The sequence below is a fragment of the Simochromis diagramma genome, unplaced genomic scaffold, assembly GCF_900408965.1.
Source record: "Simochromis diagramma unplaced genomic scaffold, fSimDia1.1 OVJJ01000603.1, whole genome shotgun sequence".
Lineage (NCBI taxonomy): Eukaryota > Metazoa > Chordata > Actinopteri > Cichliformes > Cichlidae > Simochromis > Simochromis diagramma.
This window is the reverse complement of record NW_024387414.1, coordinates 10360299-10372692: the sequence shown is the minus strand read 5'-3', so window position 1 is coordinate 10372692 and position 12394 is coordinate 10360299. Positions and strand designations below refer to the sequence as shown.

Sequence of the window (12394 nt, the reverse complement as noted above, 5' to 3'; positions counted from 1 at the left end):
TAAAGTGAACATGATTTCTAATATTTAAAGCCTAACAAAAACAAGTGCTGCAGTTTGTTTCCAATTACAAAAGGTGAAAAACTAATTCATTTACTTGTTAATGCTCCACTAGGTCACAAATTGTTAGTAAGAACTGTTATTTGATGATGAATCTAGAGCTGATAATTTCTCATACTCTTCAAATGTTTTAGTAACGCCAACAGTGGCTGAAGAAGCTGAAAATTAATCTAAAGTAGGGGAAGGCTATAATTTCAAATATTTGTCACTACGAGGTATCTGAAAGGGATTCAAATGTCACGAAGTTAGCCAAGAAACTGAAACTCAAAATTGGCTCCTCATTACAATAATTGTAATGAGACCTTAAAATGTACTATGAAGTAGATTTTGCTGTAGTATTTATAATGTGCAACATCTACCAAAGAAGAAGTTTCTTGTACATATCTCACAATTGTGGTTGGGTTTTTTTTTTTTCAGACCAAAAAATGTAACTAAACAATGCAGATCATGCATGCAAATTCAGTTTGATGGGTGTTTGTTGTTGGAGTTGAACATGAAACAACCCGACACATCACGACAAAAGACAGAGGCAGAGTTTTATCCCCACAGCACCCGACGTCACCACCGCCGTGTGTCAGACGCAACACCAGGCAAGCAGGGGTCTCCCTCTGTCAGCTGCTGGGATGCTTTCGCAGCAAGCCAGTAGTAGCTGTGACACTTCCCAAGCACAGATCAGCATCCGTTCAACACATTCATCAAAGCCTACTAGACACACAGCAGGCCCACATATGGCTTCAGGCCTCTCTTCCCCTCCAGAACTGCAATCTCGGCATATTACCTGTATCAATTTTTTAACGATCCACAAGCCAGCATTTTTAAGACTTGTTGAAATAATCATGAGGTGCTTGTTGGGTAATGCACTCTGTTTCAATAAGTGCACTGTAAGAAAAGAAGAGCTGGGAAACAGTGAGACAGAGGCAAGCCAACAGAGACTCGTCATTATGTATGCACTGCAGCGAAACCAATCTTTGTTGAGCCTGTCCTCGATTGTTTTTAAAAGGATACTTTACTGGACACAATCAAATTAGCAAAAACATCACTGATACAGGGTAATAACCCTAAATTGAATTTGTGCACAGGCTAAAGTGTCCCCTCTCTGCAGAATCAATTGCTGTGAAGAGAAAAGGAGGGAAGGAAGAGGGTATTCATAGTTAGCAGACCTTTAAAAAGTACACTAGAGATGAAGGCATGAGCGGGCTATTTTCACGCTCTGGGGCCCTGCCATAATCTGTGCCTGGTGACTACTTTACCAGATGCAATCTATCCAATTATGCTAGTTAATTTGAATTACCTTACAGTTGCCATCACTGAGAGTAAAAATCGTGTCTGGTTTTCAATTCTACATTTGCATGGATGCGATTCTCTTTCATTGTTTGGTTTCTAAGAGCTGCCCACAGCGAGCTCTGGCAGCCCAGTGACTGTGCTAACTGAACACAGAGTATGACAACAACAAGCAATTAGCTAGACAGCCCCCTGTTAGCTCTGCAACAGGCTGACACTGCGGTGTGCTGCAAGCCAAGACTGTTACTGTACTCAGCTAACTGTTGTGGCTCAGGCATTACTGTACACAGATCTGCAATTTATTTTGCATTTTGCAGACACCTGTAACCACAATACATTATAATGAGTGTGTTAAAAAAAATTAAGTAACACTTAAGGTCAGGGGTCAAAGCCAATTCTGAGCAGGGTGGCAATCTTTTCTCTCTCCTGCTTCCTAAATAGAGAAAAACAACATCCACCTACAGACAAGGCTCATCCTAGCTCTGGAGGCAACAGCTGTGCAGTGCTGTATGAGTAACATCAGGGAGAGATTTTACTGAGAATAATCCATCATCTGACTCCTGAGTCAGGATACAGCTGGGAGCTACAGAGACAAAGTTACTATGCTGGGATGACAGTGCTGTCATATGCCTTATTTCTTTTTCTTTTTTTTTACCCCAAAACATACCATTCTCACAAAGTGTTTTGGCAAAGCCCACAAAGTAAAATCACGTCTGCTGATATGGGAACTTGCAGGAATTATCAAGAAATGACATGGTTGAGTACAACAAAGATTACAGCAAGTAATCCCAGCGAGGGAGTTAGAGACCTCGGAGACCCTGGATCATATCAGCACAGCCGTCCACACATATAAATAGATGCTCAGTTAAATGCACAAGTCTGTAGGTTTCTGTGTGTGCCAGCAGAAGCTCTCTAAAGCTACAGGAAGTGGTGATAATAATAGTTTAAATAATGTCCACAAAATATGAGACTTTTGTAATATGATACGGTGTTACATAGGCAGACTGTAGTATCAAACTAGACTCCAACTAATTCACTTAGTGCTCCAGTTAGCAGAAAGTGAATCATTGTGTGAGCTACAATATAGCCCATTACCCGTGAGTTAAAGAGCTCCATCAGTCCCTGACACCTCCTCCTCCTCCCTCCCACTGAGGGAAGCGAGTTAGGCAGTGGATGCTACACAGCCAGTAATGAGCAGGCCGCAGGCCCATTTGTGCTGGGAGAGAATGGGTCCCTAATGAACCACTGAAGACACTTAGGTCCACTGAGTCAAAATTGTAATGTGCCACTGATGGCCGATAGGAGGTTGTGTCAGCTCAACCGGAGAGCAGAAAAGGCAAAAAAAGCTCTTTAAATGATGGCGTTTTGGACGATAAAAGTTCTTTGTGAACTTTGAGGATTTGCGAACTGATTTTGTCCTTCTTCTTCAGGCTATATATTAATATAGAAGAATGGTACTCAATATGTGATTTAAATTTACATGGCATCAGCCACACACCAACTGAGAAAGGGCTGATGTTGAAATATATGCACTGTTGATACTTCTTTCGGCATATGCCATTCCCTTCTTTTATTTACTGTCATGAGATACCATCACGTCAGCCCAGGCTATTTGTTTCTTTTTTATGATGACAAGTTTTCTTTGAGCGTCATTTCTACTGAAGTGAAACTTTTGAGTATGCGAGTCATGCATCCTCAGTTGCAACATCAACCACCAGCACCCTGCTTCCCAGTGTTATAAATATAATACGATGACTTCCTCATCACCCTTCTTGAGTCAAGGCAGGAAAACTCAACTTCTAGCATTTTTCACAGCGCACCTTACCTATGCCCAGAGCTCTCGCCACTCCTCACATGCGTGGAAAAGGTCAAAGCTGTTCTCTTTTACAAGCTGAATTATAAAGAAAATACAAAACACCCTCATATGATGAAGTTGTAACCCTTTAAAACTAAACTCAAAAGAATTACTGTGAAAAACATCCCTTTTCTCCTTTAGCCAGACATCTGTTTAAATAGGAATTTGCTCTCTGACAACTCATTTCAGTTGATGTGGGTTTAAACAGGGACAGTTTATAACTTTTAAACTATTGGCACATTATTTTTTGGGAGTAGCCTCATTTGAACGGTTGTTTTTTCCCCAGTGAAGCTTTTGAAGGCAAAAGACTAATAGGCCCTGCAGGGTGTATTGTTTAACAAGCGATGACATTTCCCACCGCAGTCACTCAAATCTAATAGCAGGGCAGAGGGAGCAGCAACACCCACCCATCGCTTGGACAGCCAGCACTGCGGACAGCAGGAGGGACAGCATGGTCTTTAGGGATGGATTCAAAGTGCAGGTCAACTTCTTCAGACACAGCGCTGCGGAGGAAAGAAAACACAGACATAACAACAACACAATAGTATAGCAACATAAGGTGATGAGCTGATTGGAGGATTACTGAAACCAGACGGGTTGCCTTATACTAATGTGTCTTGGCGTTCTTTAGCTTGTTCTCCCAAGTGGAGAGAATTTGAGATGAGAAGACAATATGTGCTATATGAAAATCTCAAATTAATTTTGTCATTTACAAACTTTACTGACAAACTAAGTTACACGTGAAGGTGACTAAGACAGTCCTTTCTCTGGCCTGCTGAAAGCTTCTTTCTTTTCAGAGCGAGTAAAGCTGTGATGACAAATGGGGACTTTCAAAGTTGACAGGAAACAGCCAAATCATTCTCTCCACTCCCCAGAGGGAAACACTTTGTGAGGACTAAGTACAGCCAGACAAAACTATCTCCTCCTTGTCTACCTCCACTCTCCCATGCATGAAATATTTATAAGATACTTATCTCAGCTAGATTGGTAAAGGTCATTATTTGTATCTGTATTTGCTGAGACAAAACCCTGATTTTGCATCTTGGATAAAACTGAAGACTATTGTTTTTTCCCCAAAGAAAGAAAGTCACTGTGATACAACCACAGAATATGAACTAGTGGTGTAAAACAGTGTAAAAAACACACAAACACACAGATGTTAGAAAGCAACACTTTGTTACATTTTTTGTTACATTTTGCAACTATTGTACACACAATCTCTAGGTAATGCTTTCTTGAGATAAACAATATTGATGAACAATATTTTGGCTATTAAAGAAGAAAGAAAACTGGTATTTTGTGGATTATAATACTACATGCGTGAGTAATTCTCACATTGTTAACAATGTTAATAACAAAAAACGGTCAATTATTTAAAAAAATATATAACTTAATTGGACAAGGAAAACTGAACTTTTCATATATGTTTGTGGTCAGAAGTTGACATGTGCTTATCATGGGCATGAATATAAGGGTTATTTGGGGCTTTTAATGATTTTGTTGAACCAATTCTTTTTCCAGAGTGAAATGATTGCACAGCATGCATCTTTAATTACTTAAAAAAATGTGTGCCCATGATAAGTATACGTAAACTTCTAACCACAACTGTACATTCTGTAGATAACTCCCATTGCTTCGAGTTAAAAACATCTAGGTAGAAGGAGCAAAAGTCACAAAAGGCTTCTGTAGGTGAAACTGTGGAAGGATCCTTAACGGTTGCCTGCAGCTGCTTTCGTCTCCCATGGTCTCTCATTTGGTCTGGTTTTGGAGGCGTACGACCACAGCATCAGTTGTTGACCTCAGCTCTCCATCTCTTTCTCTCTGGCTATCGTGTAGCTCTCCTGAGCAATGCGAATCTGCCTTTTGTTGCCCCTTTCTGCACCCGCTGACATCCCAGTAGAGACTGTGGGCTGGCAGGGGCCAAATGACTCTGTTTCCCGCAGTATCCCTCGCTTTTTTCATTAAAAGTTCACTCCAAAGTTTTTAAAGATCGAAAAAATCACTTGTAAAAAGACACCCTTTAAAGTTAACGTTGGTGTATTTAAATAACCTAGATAATTACTGACCAAAATAATCCTCACTGTTTTTGCCACATCCGGGTAGTCCTACCTCGATGCAACTTCTTTGAAAACACAGAAAATTAGCTCAGGGCTTTGTTTTTTTCTTTTATACCACATGAATGAGGATTATCCAGGATTTATAGCAATCACTGAGTGTGATTCACTGCTTTGATGAAAACCCTGAAAATGCAGGTATGACTGTAAGCTGGGCAACGCCCTACCACTCACCACAAGTGATAAAAGTTTCTGGTGGATCATACAAATCTACAAGTTCTGGAAATTTTGCGTTATGTTTTGCATGTGCAAACACATCTCAAAATGGGAAAACAGCTGATGGATCAAATGTTTTGTTTTAGTGCTATGAATCATTTCATCATGTAGCTCCACCTCATGGCTTAGCCAAAGCTTTTTCCATGAGTTTCCATTTATGGCTTCAGCAGAGAGGATGTGGGCCGGAGTGCCGTTTCATCGCATTTTCCACAACAGCTCTGCTCTCCACTCTAGACTTTCTGTATCACAATGTGAATTTCTCTAACCTTAGAGACACTGAATTCTTCACAGCAGCGAGACTCAACAATGAGAACAAATATTCATTGAATAAAAGAGCAGATGTGTATTGTAGCCAGCATTTTTCCAGCTTTACCTAAATATATTCTTAATGGTAGCATGAACTGTAGTCTGCCAACACACCAAACCACAGTCTGACTCAGTCTGTGCAGCCCAGACATCAGGAAGCCATCAAACAGATTTTACTGAATGAGTCACATTGCTGACCCCTTACCAGCTTTTATTTCTTTCCTTTTTCAATTTAAGATTTAGTTAACTAAACTTGCATGTCACAAACTTTATATAAGAATACAATAAAGCTTAACTGTAGGAAGTTGCAGTTGAATATTATCCATTACCATCTTACATCAATATATAAAAAGTACTGCCAGCTTTTTATTCAGGTTTTGACATTTAAATTATTTTCATGGTATTATAATGGTTAATTGACAGCACTGTCATAAGACCATATAAATGAAAAAAAGAAAGGGGTTCAAAAGCTTGCTTGACAGCGAAAAAAAGCTCAAATTTCTCTTAGTGATTAGTTGTAAGCTTTTGAGTCATAATTGCCCTTTTATATCATTTTGACACTATATGTTAAGGACTATTAAAGTTCTTATTGAGGTCAGGGGAAAGGGAAATGATTCTTGAGATGTCACAGAACATTAAGATGAACAATTTTGCCCTGCTCATTGTACCATCACTCTATTCTTTCAAGTAATCTCAGTTATAGTGGTCCTCTTTCTTTACAACTACACTCTTGAATCCAAGATATTAAATCTTGACTCACCTTTCTGACTCAAATGTCTGATTGGCATAAAGCATCGTTACCAAGCTCCTCAAATCATCTGGACCATCATTCACCTCACTCACAATACTGACATTTTTTTTTAACCTTAAAGACAAAAAGAGAGCCCCTGAAATTTATATAGAGGCAGTAGCTAGATTTTACCTGAGTCCTCTTAGGAATGACTGGATTCCTTTAGTCAAATCATTCACAGCATTACTTAATAAAAGTATAATATAATATATAATTCGCTCATCGAACTGAAAAGCATATCTTAAACTTTAAAAAAGGGCTTATGGCTAAGGAGCTGTATAAAAGTTTGACTTTTACTACTGAATGCCGAATTTACAGTTTTCACTACAGCGCCACCTTGAGTCTCATACTAGTGTTCAACATGTAATTTAGTGACGGCTATGAGGCAGGGGTATACATCTGTATGAATCAATATTTGGCTCTTGGTAATCTGCAAAGTTTAGAGTAACTTTTATCTTATGGCATTCTTGATATATGCTGCATGTGGATTGGCATGGGGAAGCAAAACAAGAACTAAAAGAAGGTAGCGCACCTGTAAAAAAAGACTAAATAAGCTCATCCCCTAGCCAGCTCTTCGCTTTTTTTTCCAGTGATCAGTTTTCATAGAGAAATATCCTGAATGATAAATTCTACATCTTCCTGCTTCCTACGGGTAGATCTACCTGCCTGCTAAGCGCAGCTGCACAATCAAGTGACAATTGCAGGATGACGGCAGGCAACATCGTCTTTGCACCATTCCTGTGGCTTCCAACCTTCTAAGCTTGTTTTCTTTAAAGAGCAAATATGCCGACTTGCAACCTCACTTTCCTGACTGTCATCCTGCTGTGACATCCAAGAAGTTCACTCTAGAGAAAAACTTATCCTTCAAGTTTTGCATTAAGAAGCAAAGATTAGGAGAAAGCCTTGTCTTTCTATGGTAGAAATATGAAGCCCCAATATGTCTTAGAGTACAGATTGGTGACCAATGTAATCTAGGATAACCTGGTTTGCCACTTTATGCGTGCAAGCATTTTTATCCCCCACATATTGAGATTTGATTTGTCTGATTTGGTTCTAGTTTACAAAAGTAAACACATACAAGTCTCATAAAAATCACATAAGAGATCTGTACTGAAGCAGAACAGCGGCTGAAACAGCAGTTAACAGTTATAACAGTTAATGGAGGAAATATTTGAGTGTAAAGAGACCTCACACAAAAAAACTTTAGCCTTTATTTAAATTTATAACAGGGGTGTTAAACTGTATTCAAAGTAAATAAAGTATATGTGTTCTTAATATTCAAACCTTTAGCCTGCATAGCTTGTTTGTGTGATTTTTTTTAGGTTAGATATATCAAATTATCAGTCTGGTAGGACTTTTTAGTACTACCAGGGTACTATTTACCCCACATGTAGTTTGTTTGAATCTAGTAACTGTAATATAACACGGGCCTCCATCGCCACAGCTCAATCAAAAACACAAAGAAAGAAAATATGAGGAAACTGGAGGAAGATATTGCAGTAGTAAGCAGCTTCTTTATGAATGTTACTTTATTTGGAACTACCGTTAAATGCAATGCTCACTTTCTATCAAACGAGGGCGCAGTCCGTTTAATTCATAAATATGAGCTTTTTAGCTCCATTTTTGATAGAGTATACTGTCTAGCTTAGTAGGCCCACGACTTGTTTAAAAGGTAAGCTACAAACATCTGTACCAGACGTGTTTCTAGATCCGGTGAACAGAGCAGACTAAGCCTGTTTAAGTCAGCCATAGCGCCTCCCTGGTCCGACTTCGTGGAGTTTCCCTTCTCCCCAGCTGTTGCTCGTCTTTTAAAATAACCTAAGTTTCCCGTTAGCTTTTTCACTATGATACAAACAAAACATGCCGGTTAGCTGGTGCCTTTGCCCCCAAACACTATGTATAAATGCTTACCATGACAAGAGGGAGAAACTTGAAAACCACCAACCCTCCAGCGGAGGCGACTCTTTTCTCTGTTCAGCGCTGGCGGCGTGATTTTCCAGAGCAGTTCATTCCTCTTAGAGCAAAGCACGGCTATAACACTTTGTTTTGACGCTGGATAAAACTAGAGGGCGTTTTTCCTGAGTGTTTGGGTATGTTCCATTGATTTGGGACGGGGAGCTCTTCACAGAAACCACTCCTTGCTGCTTCGTCCAGCAGTGATGTCATGCTGACCCCCATCCCCCAGTTAACCATTTAGTGTCGTACCTTTTTTCCGTGAACTCATCGACTTTTCTTGCCACGTTACAGTATTTCAGGATAAATACATGGTTTGACTGAGTACTTCCAAGTCCAAGTGTGTGCAGATCGTATGGTCCTAAAAGGTATGGTGGCCCTAATGTGGTAAAATGTACAATTTTTTAATTAATAGGTTAATAAATAAATAAAATAAAAACACACACACAAATAACGAAAGAATGAATTGTATTGTGCTTGGCAAATTTTTGTTTTCACCCGGGGATAACACAAATTATTGTAAATCATTTTTTGGATGCTTGCAATTTGATTGCAATTTCAAAACAACGCCACTGAAAAAAGCCCCCCACACACTGGCACCATCCGTGTGCCGCCTAAACAGGAAATTATGGTTCAGCAGTGCTAGTGCACTGGGCGTCTGTGGCAGAATGTGAAGAGCTACAAACAGTGTCTGTTGTCAGATAGGGGTTGTGTCAAAAGTATGATACTCTTGCTTGTGCTGTTCTTGGTCCATCAGCCAGCCACAGAGACAAAAACGAAATAAAAATAATGGAAACTGTCCACTGCAGCCACTGTCTGCAATGTTCATACAATGTTCAATTATTTGTAATATCTTTGATGGGGTTTTTTGTGCTTCTTCCATTCTTGGTGGATTCTGCTGTTTTCTTCTTTTTCTTTTCCCTGTTCTGGTCAGCATTCGACCAATACACAGCGCTACCCACATCCAGCAATCTGCAGTTGAGATTGTGGAGGACTGCACTGGAGCACTTTTAGGTTGATTGAAAACCCTTCTCCATAGCCAAATACATATGGAAATGGACACAATCATGGTGCCATAAATTAAGCATTATTTGGCACACTTTTTTCCCCACATGCAGTCATCGACTTTTCTTTCCACATACAGCATTGCTGTATTTCATAAAACACAACATTCAGAAGAAAACAACACAATAACAGAGGGGTGTGCTACAAAGTGATATTAATGGCTTGGCAAATTAATTTCACTTTGATCTGCTGACAAACTAAAGTTATGGGCTATGGGATGGTAAAAATGTATCTTTAAATTGATTAAAGTTTGACATTTCAGAGCTCTAATGTGCAGATGTAAAAAAAAAGAAAAATATATAGTGGTATTTAGAGTGCGCTCAGTGATAAATATACATATACATATATATATATATATATATATATATATATATATATATATATATATATATATATATATATATATTTAAACTGGAATTAAATGTTTACCACTCTTCATGTAAATTGTTAAATTGTTAAAGCCCAAGATAAAATACTTTATACAGTATTAATCTTTTGTCTCATTTGCAACAGGATTGCATTTTACTGTTATATTTTAGATGTTCTTTATTGATTTTTCATCACAATTTTATCATCATCATCTGCTAATGTCTCTTATTGGAGCAGTCAGCGCTCATAAGGATCATTTTGTGTGAAAGAAGAGTTATGCAACCCATGAAATGCACTTTTTCTTGTGAGCAAGCACAGAGCCTGAAGCAAAAAGCCTAGCTTAACTGAGAAAGTTGATAACCGCTGTCATGATACCCATCATATCCAGCTGGGTTTTGAATTTTGTCGAGCCAGCTACGGCAAAGAAAGCTTGGTTGTGTTGAAATACATTTATAGTATACCCTTCAGGAGAAAACAAACAAAAACCTTGAAATTAGGGCCTAGATGCAGACTGAGAAGGCAGGCAAAGTAAACACACACAAAACACACCTTTAGTAGCAAATGGATCTCATTCACTACTAAAAGTAATGTTTTGTTTGTTGCTTCGATCCAATTCAGAAATGAAAAAAGTCCACAAACATGCAAGAATAAGAGTGGGAAACACACTGGAAGGATAAACATGCATGGTGATAAAGGCTGAGGAGAAGACAGTAGACTTTAATATACATAAGGGTAACCAAGAGAAGTGGACAAAGCAGAGTAAGCACACAGATGATTAAAAAATAAAGACAATGAGACAGGAGTGTAAGCAAACCTAAACACAAAACTCTAGAAACAACAAGCAAAATAAGACAGAAAGAAACTTCTACAGAGGCCAGACCCACACAGACACCTAAGAGCTGCTAAACAACGAGGGAAACTGGAGTGAAAGAAAGCTGAGAATGTGTCAATAGTTGTGCACATTGTCATTTGGTAGGATATTAGCAGCAAATACAAGCAATGCAAGGGATAATACATAAAGGTTGTTTTTTTTGTATAAAGGGTATAATTTTTTGATAAAGTCTATCAATGATTGCAGAACTGGTGATAACAAGGCGATTACAGAAGTGTATAATTTAATGGTATTAGCAGCAGTAGGACTTTTTTTTCCCAGTTATTCCCCGAAATTTGATTTGCATTATAATACAATCCTGATTTTATGAACTTTAAAAAGCATGTTAAAAAATTTTTTCCCCCTTCCTCTTCCTTCAGTGACAGATTAGTAATGGGTAGGTACAGCTGCAGAGAAACAGGCTGACATATTTCCTGTCAATTATGTTTTTCACAAATGTTTACTCGTTAATTACTCATCTAAAGTAATTGATTAGCTACCCAAGGGCACTTATTGCTCATTCAAAGTGGCCACTTACACTTGTCTAGCGGTTTATTGGTAATTCAGACTAGTCTTTTAAATGTTGTAGCACATGTTAACCAATCAAATCAAGATTTATAGAAAATAATTGGCTCATTTAATATAATCTATTATTCATAGTATTGTTTACCTTTGTGATAATAGCCCATAACCCATCCCTGTTTTGTGAGATGTTGTTTTATTTGCTTTGTTTATGTTGATTTTGTGATATGGAAGAATGTCATTATTAATCTGCTTTATGCAACAGACATAGATAGTGACCGATGAATTTACATATTAATGATTCCTTATATTAGAATATTTTCATGATTGTTTATTACAATTGGTAACACTACCAGTTCCCTTAGCAAGGCTCTCAAAACACTTTCCTCACACCTGTAAACAATATTCAGAGTTTTACATGTTTCTGTGTAAAACCTTCTTTCAATACTGCATGTAAAAGTGGACTAATTAACCATTCAGTGCAGTATATACGGTATGCACTTTAACACACACAGTCAGTCCAATATAGTTAAGTCAGCATCATCAGAAAACAAAGAAAATATAATATAAAATATAATCTATCCACAGCTGTTAACACAAAGTCATTAATAATCGCTATCATTAGTAATCTCCATATCAGTAAACTGATGCCCATTCTGTGAATACTGATTTCAGAGCATGAAAGCCCATTTTGGTATTAAGTGAATCCCTACTACAGCGATCAAGGTAGTTTGAAAAAAGTGGTTTACAAAAGGTTTATCAGTTGAGGGCTGGAGAATTTTGGACTGATTCCATCTTGGACAGGTAGGATATGAAAGTCATTCTATGTGATATTCCCACAGATGCCGTGGGATAGAGATACTGATGTAACAGTCTGACCGAGAGCTAAGTTGGATTAGCATTTATTTTTCATTTGTGTGTGTGTGTGTGTGTGTGTGTGTGTGTGTGTGTGTGTGTGTGTATTAAAGAGTCATCACAAATCTTCGAAAATATAT

The 12394-nt window shown here is 38.3% G+C and overlaps 1 protein-coding gene across 1 annotated transcript in view; it reads right to left on the bottom strand.

Annotated features, from left to right (window-relative positions):
- Window positions 1–8798, bottom strand: part of cd276 (CD276 molecule) — a 68927-nt gene extending 60129 nt beyond the window's left edge. The window contains exons 1-2 of the mRNA XM_040011243.1: window positions 8531–8798; window positions 3601–3696 (exon numbers count right to left, since the gene is read on the bottom strand). Of these exons, the coding sequence (XP_039867177.1) occupies window positions 3601–3646 (46 nt within the window). The 5' untranslated portion in view covers window positions 3647–3696; window positions 8531–8798. The remainder of the gene's footprint in view (window positions 1–3600; window positions 3697–8530) is intronic.
- Window positions 8799–12394: the final 3596 nt, after the last annotated feature.